Source organism: Myxocyprinus asiaticus, chromosome 41, assembly GCF_019703515.2.
Source record: "Myxocyprinus asiaticus isolate MX2 ecotype Aquarium Trade chromosome 41, UBuf_Myxa_2, whole genome shotgun sequence".
In the NCBI taxonomy this organism is placed as follows: domain Eukaryota; kingdom Metazoa; phylum Chordata; class Actinopteri; order Cypriniformes; family Catostomidae; genus Myxocyprinus; species Myxocyprinus asiaticus.
The window spans coordinates 24,948,158-24,964,830 of record NC_059384.1 but is presented as its reverse complement, the minus strand read 5'-3'; the positions used below and the strand labels follow the sequence as shown (position 1 = coordinate 24,964,830).

The 16,673-nt window shown below is 37.9% G+C and overlaps 1 protein-coding gene across 1 annotated transcript in view; it reads right to left on the bottom strand.

The window, feature by feature from the left end:
• LOC127431775 (lanC-like protein 2) overlaps positions 1-16,673 on the bottom strand; it is a 66,551-nt gene that overhangs the window by 11,108 nt on the left and 38,770 nt on the right. The window contains exon 7 of the mRNA XM_051682316.1: positions 630-812. Coding sequence (XP_051538276.1) covers positions 630-812 — 183 coding nt within the window. The remainder of the gene's footprint in view (positions 1-629; positions 813-16,673) is intronic.

The window sequence follows — 16,673 nt, the reverse complement described above, 5'->3', positions numbered from 1 at the left end:
CTATTGAACTTAACTTGCACTTACTGTACACACACACAAAAAAACACACTTCTGCATTAGTGCCTATACTACTCCAGCCACCTTGAGAGCTTTGGCAGTACAACAATGTAGATGTTGTTGAACTTTGTATGACAAATTGCTTGCTATGTTCCACATTTGTAAGTCGCTTTGGATAAAAGCATCTGCAAAATGACTAAATGTAAATGACAAATGTAGCATTCTGTGACCACTACTCATTGGAAAATGTAGCTCATTACTAGAAAAGCTACACTTTTATGAAAAAATACTGACGGGTTACTGACCAATGTTCAGTATGTAGTTTGTTACATCCCAACACTGGACATGTATGGAACATTTATAAATATGAATGAGAACAGAATCTGAAATACAGTGCATACATACATTTATCTCTCACAATATATTCTATGCATATCTATACAATATACTGTACATAATACATATACTGTATATTATCAAGATGCATTGTGTAAATGTAAAATGTGAATATTTTTATTTATATTTTTTCCGTGTGTGTGTCTAAGCAGTGGTTTGTGTGTATGTGTGATTTGATGTGATGATTCCTCCAGATGGTTTGTGGTGCCATTGCAGCTTGTGTGTTTGTCACTCACTGTATGAGCCATGATGAGCATATGCACCACCCCAGGTGCTCCATGACACCAGTGTACCAGTCTGTCGGTCTCGTTGCTCAGGGATGATGGGTAATTGCCAGAGCGGAACTTCTTGTGTCGCACGTAATCTACACTGGGCCGAACCAGCTCATTCAAAACATCTTGATTTACTTTAGCACTGGGCTGCAAAGTAAAGAAAAAGTTCAATTAAATTAATGTGGGATTTTTTCATTATATTAAAATACTTTCTATTATCTCAGCTTTATAAGCAGAAACAACCATAAATAAACCATTTGTAGTTTATTTGCCCCAAAAATTTAAACACTGTGTCTCTATTAAATGTTGACCGATTTTGCCGATATTGATAACTCATAATGTGGTGGGAAAGGCCGATAACCAATTAATCAGCCAATTGTTTTTAAAATAATTTTATGGAATGTTAAAAAAAAAAATCTTATTCGTTTCACACTATGATGGGCACAGATAGAGGCTACAAGAGTGCAAAATGAATAAAATACCAGATGCAGTCCACTGTTCAACCAAAATCCCAATAATAACTAGAAGAAAAAAAAAAAAAATACGATTTGGTGTATAACACAGGAATTTTAACTATAAACAAGCCCGAAACACACTGGACTCTTATTTGAAATTATGGAGACTTGGCCTCTTTACAATGCTCTATATTAAGTATTTATAACCAAATAATTTTTTGTTTACAGATGAGGTTTAATAAGGATTAAGGTTTATTATTATTATTACGTGATATGAGTTTGAGATACAATGTGGCGACGGGTTACGTTTCAATATTGTCGCAATTTTCTTTGTACGCCGTCACTTCAATTTAGAGCACTTGATTATCTAATCAAAATAACAAAATATGCATTGAAGTGAGGATAAAAATATGGATGAATATTGTCAATGATGACAGATTTACATAGATACACCAAATCCCCACGAGGTGTCAGTGATTGTTTTTATTTCACTTCTAGAAGCAGCTGTTGTACTGTAGAACTAAGCCATTCTAACCATTGACTCCTCTAGCGCTGGCCACAGAGGAACAGGGAGGAATAAGTAAAACAAACAAAAAACTATCAGCAACTATCAGCATAGATTTTTGCAGATAACCGATATTACCAAAAAGCAACTAAAGGGATGATTAATCAGTAAAACCAATATATATTGGCCTCTAGTCTCTATGGCATTTTTTTTATATTGCTCTTATTGTTTGAGTGGCCCAGCCAGCCAGACACAACACTGGCTCAACCAGTGGCGAGAGTGTGGGGCACAATGTCAGACTAAGTGTGTATTCAGAAAGCTGTAAGAAAACAATGTTTATATTTGCATACTGTTTGGTGGCGCTAGTGGTGCAGAAATTACACACTTCAGCTCGAAGTTTCCTTACAGTACAGCAATGTAACTTTCTAGTTATAAAATGTACAAATTTATGACAAAAGGCACGGATTTATTTAATAACTTTCAGAGGAACATCATCAAACCTGCAGCTATAGATACATTTAAATGCAGTCCATTTCTGTTAAGACCTAGACACATAAATATCTATAATACCTACCATGCAAATTCTCATTCATAGTGACCACTTACAGCAGTTAAAGAGCGGAGCGATGTGTCAAAATGAATTTAAAGATGTTAGGCTTGATAAACCACTGAAGGCTCCCACAGAGCTACAAGAGCTACTGCTGTTAGAGCAAATTAAAGAGAGGACGACATCTTAGCAGGCAGAGTAGCTGTGATGTACCAGATCAGCTGGAAAACCAGTGGAGTCTTCGCACTTCACAAATGTGCTACTTCCACAACCAATACTGGTGTTACTAATTTATGTTAATACGAAAAAAATATGAAGCCTTTCTGCTAGTTTTGTGCTTGTTATATGGTACAATTTTAAAGTGACTTTTAAGGTAGCACAATTACACAAAAAATAATGGAGATTAAGATTATATCTGCTGCAATTAACTATAATCAGAAAAGTGTCAATTATAGAATTCCACTAGCTCTACTCCTGTTGCATTAACATTTCTATATACAGTACATGTTTTTTGCAATTGTTGAGAATTGTAACCAGTCACAGCTATTTGCTAGATGTTGCTTGCAGTGTTTAGTTTGCAGTGTAGACAGTGTAACACTCAATGTACACTGCAAGCAACACATTTGTCCAGACTTTTTTTTGTTACTTTTGCGACTGAACAGCAAAACAATACATCTGCAAATGTAAACTGCATGAAGTTCGGTGATAGTGACTGGCGAAAAAATAGTTTTAATCAAATATTTTAAATAATTGTATTCTTTTGAATGGGTAAAATCAGTTCAAAAAGCAGTCTTAAAGATTTGTTTCACGTATCGATTCGCAAACTCACAAGAACAACCCAGGAAACACATGTTGTGTCTACACTTGGGAATCTAAAGAGAAGAAACTTTTCATATAATACATTTTAATCTGCATTTTTGGCTATATCTTATTTGATAAATTTTTGTCTAAACTTTATTAATGTTGTCAAATACGTACTATTACCATTTACACTGATGAGCCAAAACATATATATGTGCTGTTGGTCCTCCGCGTGCTGCCAAAACAGCACCGACCTGCCGAGACATGGACTTTACAAGACCCCTGAAGGTGTCCTGTGGCATCTGGCACCAAGACATTAGCAGCAGATCCTTAGACATTAGTAGCAGACTTGTTGGTCCAGCACATCCCACAGATGCTCAATCAGATTGAGATCTGGGGAATTTGGAGGCCAGGGCAACACCTTGAACTCTTCATCATGTTCCTCAAACCATTCCCAAAAATGTGTGCAGTGTGGCAGGGTGCATTATCCTGCTGAAAGAGGCCACTGCAATCAAGGAATACCATTGCCATGAAGGGGTGTATGTGGTCTGCACGTGTTAAATTGATGTCCACATGAATGGCTGGACCCAGGGTTTCACAGCAGTACATTGCCCAGAGCATCACACTCCCTCCACCAGCTCGTCGTCTTTTCACACTGCATCCTGGTGCCATCACTTCCCCAGGTAAACAGCACACACGTACACGGCCGTCCACGTGATGCAAAAAGAAAACGGGACTCATCGGACCAAGTGACCTTCTTCCAATTCTACAAGGTCCATTTCTGACGCTCGTGTGCCCATTGTAGGCACTTTCGACAGTGGACAGGGGTCATCATGGGCACTCTGACCGGTCTGCGGCTATGCAGCCCATACACAGCAGGCTGTGATGCACTGTGTGTTGTAACACATTCCTCCCGTAACCATCATTAAAATTTTCTGTGACTTGTGCCACTGTAGACCTTCTGTCGGTTCGGACCAGACAGTATAGCCTTCGTTGCCTTCGTGCATTGATGAGCCTTGGACACCCAACAACCTGTCGCCGGTTTGTGGTTTTGTCCCTCCTCTGACCACTGCTGACTGGGAGCACTCCACAAGCCTTGCCATTTCTGAGATGCTCTGACCCAGGTGTCTGGCCATAACAATCTGGCCCTTGTCAAAGTTGCTCAGGTCTTTACTCCTGCCCATTTCTCATGCATTCAACACATTGACAACGAGAACTGATTGTGCGCTTACCATTTAATCTACCCAGACCTTGACATTTGGCCTTGTTAGGAGATGATCAACGTTATTCGCTGCACCTGTGAGTGGTCATAATGTTTTGGCTCATCAGTGTAATTGTACTTTTGATACTTAAGTACATTTAATATTGGTTACTTTATAATACAATTACTTAAGTATTTTTCTCATGAGCTACCTTCCGCATCTCTTTCTGTCCTTGTTAGAGTCAGTTGTCCTTTGTCTTTGAAGACTGTAGTGTACAACTATGAATTCTTCTGTTTTTTTGGCAATTTCAAGCATTGTATAGCCTTCATTCCTCAAAACAATGATTGACTGACGAATGCTGTTTATTTTTTGCCATTTTTGACCTAATATTGACCTTACGACATGCCAGTCTATTGCATACTGTGGCAACTCAAAAACAAACACAAAGACAATGTTAAGCTTCATTTAATGAACTAAACAGCTTTCAGCTGTGTTTGATAAAATGGCAAGTGATTTTCTAGTACCAAGTTATCAATTTAGCATGATTACTCAAGGATACGATGCTGGAGTGATGGCTGCTGGAAATGGGGCCTGTCTAGATTTGATCAAAAATGACTTTTTCAAATGGTGATGGTGCTGTTTTTTACATCAGTAATGTCCTGACTATACTTTGTGATCAGTTGAATGCCACTTTGGTGAATTAAAGAACCAATTTCCTTCCGAAACAGCAACATTTTTACATTATTCCAAACTTTTGGCCGCCAGTGTGTGTGTGTGTGTATATATATATATATATATATATATACACACACACACACACACACACACACATACATATATATATATACACACATATACATATACACACATATATATATCTGTGTGTATATATATATTATACACACACACATACACACACACACACACACACTGTATACATATATATAATCGTGTAGCCCTATAGTTCCTTTTATAAACTTCAGCTGACTTTTACTGTTCCTGAAACATTACACCTGAATTGCAAATGTGAATGGATTGCGTGCAAACCCATAGGTTGCCTTTTTAGTTTTATCAAGATAAATAAACCAAATGAATGCAACATCAAAGCAACACATGCCTACACAAATATTAACATAAACTGTTGTTTGAGAGCAGCAGCACTGGTCCACTATAATACCGGCCACTGGACCATGTCCTCTTGCTTCACCATGACGAACATTCCTGTTACCTTGACAACCGCATGCAAACAACACCAAATTGCAGCCTGAATGTCTCTGCTGGCCTGATCTGCCTACAGTGGCTGTGTCTGAAACCATGAAAATGCTGCCTCTGGAGGCTGTATACGGAGGTAGGAAGGGATCAAGGCACGTCCGAATCCAATGTTTACATCACATCCTGTCTAATGAGATACCTTCATCTGATCGATTTTTGAAGACAGCATAGATGTATCCTTCGCTGCCTATGAAATCCCACAATTCTGTGTGTGGATCCACAACGGTTGAGCTGAAGAAAAACATTGCGGCTGAAGAGGCATTGGATAGCCAATTTGTGTATAATGCAAGTTTTTTCCAACTTTTGATTTAATTTCTAGCTAGAAATGAGTATTGTAGTTATGAAATATACACTTGGTTATCGCCAAAACTCTCTTGATTTTGTTCTAGATTATTAGACCATTTTGGAACAGTTGGGCTGAATGAAGCAGACACATTACCTTTAGTGGGCACCAGATGGCGTTAATCAGTTGCTGGTCCAAAACCAGTTTCTGGAGCTGCCTTCATACACAAACACTGTCTGCTGAGTCACTGACTGATAAGGCAGCGAGGCAACAAGACAACTACCTTTGGTTTCGGACGCAGCCAGTATATGCCAGCTGCCTTAAACTTACAGCTTTGTTCCACTTGTATCGATGTGCAAGTATTATATGGGGATTGAAAGGACAATATGCAAATATACATTGCCAGTTTGTATGTATCATTTAAAAAAATAGTTTAAACCTACTTCAAATGAAATATTATATAATAAGATGCATAATAAGATGAGGTCAAATGGATATATTTCGGGAGTCATATCCATCTGTCCCATAAAAAAAAATCCACAATGTAGCACTAACATAAAATTATACAAAGCCTCTTTCCACAAAGTGTGCCATTATTCATATTTACTGTATATAGTTATGTTTAATGAAGCACCGAGCCAAAACGGCCACTCATTGCACCCTGGCAGCTTCGTGAAGCTCTATTACTGTACCTCAAATTACATCACAGGCCCCCAGGGTTAGATTCTGAAAAGCCCACTGTGCTATGTCTCTGTTAGAGCTGCTGTCATAGAGTGGAGTAGATCATTTACAACTAGCACATACGCAGTGGCTGAAAAGGCTGCCTTTATTGCATGGGATAAAAGATGAGCCATTTTAGTACTTTTCGCCTCTGCTTTTCAGAGTAAAGCGTTCAACATAAAGATGCAACTCAAATAGGAGCAGACTGCATATGTGTTCTTAGAAGGCTCCAAGAAAACCCATTAGAGTGGGCGGCAATTGCGTGGGGATTATCGGCCAATGCAAGGATTTATGCTGAGAGACACAATATAAATTATATAAATTATCGTCCAAGTTAGACAAACACTTCTTTTATTCCATTCCACAGAATATAACAGAACAGAACAGAATAATATAAGCAACGAGACCGTGCGCTACAGGGATTTTACCACGGGTAAGGGGTGTTAAGGCTAGGATATACTCGTTTTTTTCTATGTGCCGTTACATATCTTGCTCTAGCCTTTTAAAGTATACTTTTTGGTATACTTTTTACCGTGGTAAAATCCCTGTATCTTACACTCAATTATATATAATTACAAATTATATAATAATTAAAAATGAATTAATAATATAATAATATAGTTTTCCAAAATTATTATTAAACATTTATAATAAAGTTATTATAAAATGCCTTCTGTATGTTGTGATAAAGTTATTCTAATTTTAATAACTGGACTAAACAATTCTTCTACCAAGTAATAGTTCAATAATATATTATGCTTGACAACATTGCAACTTGGTCCCTATTTGCTGAAGTGTGTAATAGTGAGTCACTAGTGCCACCGAACGGAACTGTAAATTGCTTATTTTCAAACATGCCCCCCGTCTACTGTTGATCGAACAAACAGATAGTCCTGCCTCCAACTCATGCCATTGGTTGAGTCAATGTTATTGTTTCGGTATGGATGGGTCACTCAGAACAAAGGAATTTTTATAGTTCCACAGAGACAGTGTTTACAGTGCCCAGCAAGACAGTCACATCTATGGCAAGTGCTACAGGAAGCGTGGGGTGAAATGTCTCTTGAGTATCTGGACAAACTGACAGCTAGAATGCGAAAGATCTGCAAAGCTGTAATTGTCAAAATTGAATTTTGACTTACCCCTCCTTTTCTTTAAAAAAAAAAAAGCAAAAATCTGAGTTACAGTGAGGCACCTGGATGTGAATGGGCCCAATATGTAAATGTTAAAATACTCACTTTTTCAAAAGTATAGCCACAAGACATAAACAATATGCGTATTAACATGTTTTAGAGTGATAAAATCACTTACCTTTTCTGTGCAAAGTTATAGCCAATTTTACTATATACGATGTAATGCAAACAAAACCTAAAACCCTAAAATGACTGTACAAATTACAAGTTAAACAAATTTACAGCTCAAATAATACATGAGTTTTAACAGAAGAATTAATGTAATTGCTTTTATAAAATTATAAGCTTTGCATTTCTGCCTTTAAACCCTCCAACAATTGGCCCCATTCACTTCTATTGATGAGTCAAAATTATTTTTTGTGGCAATCAACATTAAGGCACAAATGCTGTCGATTGAGCTTAACTTGTATTGAACCTGGAATATTCCTTTAAGATGGGATAAGAGAAAGCAGTTTAACAAAGATAGTTACACACTTCAGCTTTAATATAGAATGTAAAGTCAAAGGTGTGCATTTTACAATGGCTTCCAATTAGGCTCATACACGATGTGATACACATACATCATACACAAAGATGCACGATCACAGATGTGCCATATGTTTCAAACTGGGCTCATTCAAGCAGAATGTATAGTCATAAATTTCCATTTATAATATGTATCACCACACAACCAGGGTCTTTGAATTTGTTTCTGTGACTTTCATCAATGCTGAGATTGAACCAGCAAACATTCAATTATCAGCCCTGAGCCATAAGCGCTACACCTCCATAGTCTGTATTCTGCCTGGGTGATATTTCAATATTTTTCGGTCATTTGAGGACAGTCAATATACATACATATCTGAATACAATAATGTACTTTCTCTGGAATGATTCTAAGGGTTATTTTCCCCTATAGGAACAATATTTTGGGCCAAAAAGCCAGAGCTGCAAAGTATATATAAAATATTAAATGCAAGAACTAAAATATAGTTAAAAAGAAATGTAATAATAATTAAACAAATTGCTCAGTTGGTGTTTTGAAATAACACATTGATACACTGATTTGCGGAAATTAATTGGACTCTAAATATGATTCAGATCAACTTAACTAAACTAAAATAAAATAGTCTACAGACACTTCTTTAGAAAATTTAAATCACCAAAAAAGGTGCATTAGGGATCACAAGAACATTCATGATCACCAACATCACATATACAGGTGCATCTCAGTAAATTAGAATTTCGTGGAAAAGTTCATTTATTTCAGTAATTCAACTCAAATTGTGAAACTCGTGTATTAAATAAATTCAGTGCACACAGACTGAAGTAGTTTAAGTCTTCGGTTCTTTTAATTGTGATGATTTTAGCTCACATTTAACAAAAACCCACCAATTCACTATCTCAAAAAATTAGAATACATCATAAGACCAATAAAAAAAACATTTTTAGTGAATTGTTGGCTTTCTGGAAAGTATGTTCATTTACTGCATATGTACTCAATACTTGGTAGGGGCTCCTTTTGCTTTAATTACTGCCTCAATTCGGCATGGCATGGAGGTGATCAGTTTGTGGCACTGCTGAGGTGGTATGGAAGCCCAGGTTTCTTTGACAGTGGCCTTCAGCTCATCTGCATTTTTTGGTCTCTTGTTTCTCATTTTCCTCTTGACAATACCCCATAGATTCTCTATGGGGTTCAGGTCTGGTGAGTTTGCTGGCCAGTCAAGCACACCAACACCATGGTCATTTAACCAACTTTTGGTGCTTTTGGCAGTGTGGGCAGGTGCCAAATCCTGCTGGAAAATGAAATCAGCATCTTTAAAAAGCTGGTCAGCAAAAGGAAGCATGAAGTGTTCCAAAATTACTTGGTAAACGGGTGCAGTGACTTTGGTTTTCAAAAAACACAATGGACCAACACCAGCAGATGACATTGCACCCCAAATCATCACAGACTGTGGAAACTTAACACTGGACTTCAAGAAACTTGGGCTATGAGCTTCTCCACCCTTCCTCCAGACTCTAGGACCTTGGTTTCCAAATGAAATACAAAACTTGCTCTCATCTGAAAAGAGGACTTTGGAACACTGGGCAACAGTCCAGTTCTTCTTCTCCTTAGCCCAGGTAAGACGCCTCTGACGTTGTCTGTGGTTCAGGAGTGGCTTAACAAGAGGAATATGACAACTGTAGCCAAATTCCTTGACATGTCTGTGTGTGGTGGCTCTTGATGCCTTGACCCCAGCCTCAGTCCATTCCTTGTGAAGTTCACCCAAATTCTTGAATCGATTTTGCTTGACAATCATAAGGCTGCGGTTCTCTCGGTTGGTTGTGCATCTTTTTCTTCCACACTTTTTCCTTCCACTCAACTTTCTGTTAACATGCTTGGATACAGCACTCTGTGAACAGCCAGCTTCTTTGGCAATGAATGTTTGTGGCTTACCCTCCTTGTGAAGGGGGTCAATGATTGTCTTCTGGACAACTGTCAGATCAGCAGTCTTCCCCATGATTGTGTAGCCTAGTGAACCAAACTGAGAGACCATTTTGAAGGCTCAGGAAACCTTTGCAGGTGTTTTGAGTTGATTAGCTGATTGGCATGTCACCATATTCTAATTTTTTGAGATAGTGAATTGGTGGGTTTTTGTTAAATGTGAGCCAAAATCATCACAATTAAAAGAACCAAAGACTTAAACTACTTCAGTCTGTGTGCATTGAACTTATTTAATACATGAGTTTCACAATTTGAGTTGAATTACTGAAATAAATGAACTTTTTCACGACATTCTAATTTATTGAGATGCACCTGTATATTGTAAATATTCAATGTACAAAATTGACTACAAAGTATCAATAACAATTTTTCAGCTGTGTCGTTGGTATTGACAAACTGGAGCATATCAATATCACTGAATTACTACTGACAGGCCATCAAGAAAGAAAAGATAATAATTTATTTGAAACTATGCCCATAACTGCTGAAAGGTTTTCCAACTTTGTTAGGGGTCACCATTTCATTATGGATTACATCTTTAAATGCTGTTATTAAGACTTTGATGGAGTTCAACAACAAAACTTAATTTACTTCGATTAAGGAGTGTTGTCCATCTCACAGAGGGCAGAATTGTGCACTCTGCACTAAAGTCAGCTACCCAAAAATGTTAACTGGTGCATTTGTGTGGCCCTCAAATCTGATCTTAATGTGGACCATAAGTCTGTCTGGGCCATCGTCCAAGGCAGTAAGTCAAAGTTGGCCCTTGTCATCACAAATTTTGTGTACAGCTCAACATTTTAAAGTTCAAGATAAATTATTCATCACCTCTAAGGACCTCCAATCAATCTTGCATTTGACTTCTGTTATGATTCACTAATATGGAGGAAAGAGTGCAAGACTAGGCAGCTATTTTTAAAGGAATAAAGTAAGAAGAAATATATCACAACACTACAGTTTATTTCACTGTTTTCCAGTGCTTCATGCATTCAGTTGCACTAGTATAGTTGACTCAACATTGTGTCCATAACATTTAATTTAAATTTTGTAGTAGATGACAGAAAACACTCCCTGATGGAAAAGGTGGCTTGGAAAAAATAGCGTGCTCATTCTAATCTCCTATTGCTGCACAATCGGCTGTACTTTATGGAAGAAAAACTTAATAGAGCAGTGTTCAGAGAAAAGAATAGTATCACCATGTCTTTCTGGGATGGTCCGAAGTCATCTAGAAGGTTCTGCACCATCAACAGAAGCTTGCATGGTTTGAATCCTTGGAGTACCACATTTTTAATCTATGTTTTTTTGTGACCTTAATATCACTTTCCATCCAGTAGTCTTTAGCAATATCCCTGTCACTAACAAAAGCCAAGTCCTTAATTACTGTATATCATCATCCAGAAAGTGACATAATTTTGGTGGGAAAACAATAGCAAGAACACCATATGATGCACTGTGGTGTGAGTTGGTTTGTCTCACCTTAAATCATCCTGTTTGATAAAACTACAGAAATCAGTATGATATAAAAATTACAAACATTTGTAAAAAAAAAAAAAAAAAAAAAAAAGAAAAACTAACATCCTCATGTAAGCTTACTCTGAATCTCTCACTGAGCAATGGCTACATTCACCTCTTTATTTCAATCTTGTTAGACATCCTTTTAATGTTCTTGCAATTTTGTAAATACGTTATAGTTAATAAAGTTTAATTGCCTAGCTTCTGAAAGTCTGCTACACCCTTTTATTCACCTTATTCAGCCATGCCCCTTTTTAGCGTTCAGCTCTTCCGAATGTTATCATCTAACTTCCTGTTTGTATTGAAGTTACTGTGAAGAGTCGATCAAATTGGATTACGTGTGGGAGCACAGAAAATATTTTTCACCAAGAGTTGATGGTGTGAGTCTACACCACCCCTTTGCTACGTGAAAATACTAGTGAGGTGAGATCACGTGACTCTTCGGCAGCAATGCACGCATAGTCCTTCGGTCTGCTCACTTTGCCAAATTTGTATAATCCTGTCAGTAAATTTTGAACCACTCTTTATCTAGCCCACTATGAATACCTCAACAGGCAATGACAATCAGAAAAGAGAGATTGAGCAATCGCCAATAAAGAAAAATTCAAAGATTCCACAATCTCGAGAGTGGATCTCAACGATGCTATTGCTAACAGTATTAAGCTAGCACTCAAAAGCAACAAAATACTCTGGATTTGGTTGTCGCTTCGACAGTAAGAGAAGCGATAGATTCTATACTGACCCCAGCATTGCGTGACCTGCATTTGGATATACAAGCGACCAACGATTTTGATAAAGAATTAAGAGCAGAAGTTGAAAAGCTAGCCAGCACGGCCAAACAGACATGTGACCGGGTAGATTCCATTCAGGCAGCTGCACGTGAGGATGGGAGGACAGTCACAAACTTAAGAAAGCAGCTGGAACAACTTAACGATAAAATGACGGACATTGAAGACAGGAGTAGAAGTAATGTACGACTGGTGGGGTTGCTGGAGGGGGCGGAGGGCTCCGATGCAGTTGGCTTCCTCAGAGCTAATCTTTCCAAGTGGATCCCTTCATTGAAAGGCCGCGACATCGAGATTGACCGATCCCATCGAGTGTACGATGGAAGAAAAAGTAACTCCGATCGGCCGCGTACTCTCATCTTCCGTGTACTACGATGGCATGACAGGTCAGCGATCCTGAAAGGTGCTTGGCAGGCGTATCCGGTGAAATGTACGCAGGACAATGTCACGCTACTATTTTTTTCCTGACTTTAGCCCAACCACAACTGCCAAGAGAAAGAGCTTCAATCCAGTCTTGAAGAAGATGACAGCACTTGGTCTGCAGACCCTTCCTCATCTATCCGGCGGCAATTAAACTATGGCACAAAGGTGAGCAGATGATGTTTGACTCTCCTCAAAAAGCGGAGGATTTTGTCAGCTCACTGTCACAGAAGACGACGTATTCTGCAGCTCTACAAACAACGGGAAGAGAACGGCTAGCGTCACCATCTCTTCAGCTCAGCGAGGGGAACTTAATGATGAGGGTTGTGGTGATCCTAACTGCCCTGGAGAGGACAATAACAAGGTGGCCATGGACACTTGTTAATTTCTTGTTGGAATCTTGTCCTCCCTGTCCTGTATTCTTGTCTGTTGACTGGTAAGCCTAACGATTTTTTGGGCTAATGGAGAGCAGGTTTGATCACTAAGTTTTTGGCTCTGTGGGCCTTCTGGGGACATGTCTTGCGTTGTAGTGGACTGGTCACGCATCAACATTTTTTTGTTGTTGTTCATGCAGACCTACACTCTCGGTAATGTGCGGTCTGCTTTGGGTTTTTTTTACATAGTTGTTTGTCGTTCCTTTCTCTTGTTTGGTTCTATTCCCTCCAACAGGCATCAATACTTTTATTTTTATTTATTTTATTTTTTTTAAAGATTATGTGTCTAGATGGCTTGGTATCTAGAGTATATACTAACGTTTACATGTCACTTACAGTATGGCATTGCTTTTGTTTCTCTTCACTTAGACACAGTCTTGGCATTACGAGCATACAATGCATGTTCTGAATATCTTATCACTGAATGTGAATGGCCTAAATTCTGCTATCAAACATACCCATATATTAGAATATTTACACCGAAAATCGATTTCCTGTGCCCTGATACAAGAGACACATTTAAAACAATGCGGCATGGCACGTTTTCAAAAAAAGTATTACAAATTGGCAGCCTTCTCTTGCGCTCTTAATAAAACTAAGGGGGTGCTTATCTTAGTCGATAGGAAGCTACATTTAACTATTGAACATACCAGGAATGATGATGAGGGTAAATTTGTCTTTATCCCCTACAAAATACATAATGACAGATTAGCATTGGTCTCCATTTACTGCCTGAATGTGGCAGACAGTGCATTTTTTACATAAATTTCCAATACATTACTTGAGCAGATTGATTGTCCTTTAGTGGTGGGTGGTGATTTTAATGCTGTCTTAAATCCTGCATTGGATAAATCTCACCCTGATACAACAGCTAACCCATCTTCTAAGTTATTGAATACATTTATCACTGAACTTAATAAAATCGATCTTTGGAGAATTCAGAATACTACATCTAAAGACTTCGCATTTTTTTCTAATAGACATAAGACTTTCTCTAGGATAGATTACATATTTCACAGCCCATCTCTAATTTCATCTAACTCCTCCATCTCTATATTACCAATTTTATTGTCTGATCACTCTGCAGTGTTGTGTAATGTTCACTTTTCCAACATTAAGACCAAGGCCCCTAGATGGCATCTTAACACATCAATACTAAATAATCAGATATTAATTAATTCGCTAAAAGATCATATAAAGGTATTTCTCAAAATTAATACACCTTGCGATGTGGACCCTCAAATATTGTGGGAAACGACTAAGTGTGCTATATGAGGATTCTGTATATCTTTCTCTTCTACTCTTGCCAAAGTGAAAACCCACCAGTTTACACAATTAGAAAATAAGATCAAATTATTACAAAAACAAAATTTTTCTGATCAACAGGCTACACGATTGTCCTCCTTAAAAGAAGAATATGATTTGCTTTCACTATCAAAAGCAGAGTTTATTTTACATAGGACTAGGCGAAAATATTATTTCGAATCGGAGAGACCTAGTCATTTATTGGCCCTTAGGCTGAGGGAATGTGAGTCTAAGGCATATATCAGCGCAATAAAAATCATCGGATGATCAGGTCACCACGAATCCTACGATGATTAACAACATATTTAAAGGTTTTTACACCAAACTGTATAAAGCCGAAATCGATTTTGATGAATCAATTTGCAAGGAATATCTAGATAAATTAGAATTGCCTCGGATCCCACAGAGGGATAAATAATTTTTGGAAGCCCCGTCAAGTGTGGAGGAGCTCTACGAATCACTAAAAAGCCTTCAGAAGGGCAAGTCGCCGGGCCTAGACGGCCTCCCTCCTAAATTATATTTAGAAATATGGGATTTGGTAGGGACACTCATGCTTGATTCGTTTAATTTTGCGATTGAGCATGGTGTATTTTATAGAAATCAAAAAACATTGTTGATATCATTGCTTCTTAAAAAGGGGAAAGATCCATTAGATTGCTCCAGCAACAGACCAATATCACTCATCCCATGCGATTTAAACGTTTACACTAAAGTTCTTGCCTCTCGCATGGAGAAAGTAATTCATGGCTTTATCAAGAAGGATCAAACCGGTTTTATTAGGGGGCATCACTTGTCTGATAATATGCGTCGACTCTTTCACGTACTTGACTTTGCAGACTCTCACCTGAGCCCCTGTGTGGTTTTTTCACTTGATGCAGAAAAAGCCTTTGACAGGCTAGAATGGAACTATATGTGGGCAGTTCTGTAATGTTTTGGTTTCGGTGAACATTTCATTTCTATGATTAAGACACTATAACACTCACCTGAGGCATCAGTCTTGACTGGTAATATTATCTCCCCCCGTTCCCTCTACAGCGGGGAATGAGGCAGGGATGTCCACTTTCCCCCTTATTGTTTTGTCTTTCCCTTGAACCACTAGCACAAGCCATTAGGAAATCTGAATTAGCACTGATTAAGATTCATGACCATAATCATATTATTTTGCTGTATGTTGATCACATTATTTTATATTTAGACCACTTTGATATTTCAGTAACTGGTATAATTAAGGAATTTGATCACTTTAGTAGTTTATCGGGGTACAAGATAAATTGGACCAAATCTGCTTTAATGCCAATTAACAATGTTATGGTTAACTCTCCTATCCCCTCATTTATTCCTATTAAAGATTCTTTCATTTATTTGCATATTACCATACTATAAAAACATCCATAAAATTGCCAGAGACAATTTTAATAACATTCTAGTCAAGATCAAGAGTGATACTCAAAGATGGAATAACCTTAAAGTCTCTCTTCAAGGCAGAATCTCCACAGTCAAAATGAATTTGCTAGCTCGGCTTAATTTACTTTTCTCTATGCTGCCGCTCTCTCCCCCTCCAGGTTACTTTAAGGAGATCAATTCCATACTTTCCTGTTTTATCTGGAATGGTAAATGACCTAGAATCAAACTTACCACGTTGCAGCTTCCTATACTTTCAGGAAGATTGGCTGTACCAAATTTTTAATTATATTACTGGTCGTTCCAACTTAAGGCTTTTCATACTTGGGTTGATCCTCAATCTAAAGTTTCATGGAGAGTAATTGAAGCTGACAAGGTTAAACCACATAGACTCCAAGATATTCTATTTGCTGGCACAGGAAAAAAACTGATAATTACAAATTCAGCCCAGTTGTGGCTAATTCTATTAGGAACTGGAAAAGGGCTGTACCTCTGATGGGAGGACTTTTCAAATTTTGTAACAACACACTCTTATGGCACAACTTTAATTTTTTATGTGGAAATCGTCCATTTGTCCAACCCTCTTGGTCTTCATTGGGCATAAACACATGCATTGACTTATATGATAACCAGGGACTCTGTTCGCTTCAGGAACTAAGAACTAAGTTTTGTTTACCAGTGTCCTCATTTTCAGTTTTTTTTTTAGTTTTTTCAG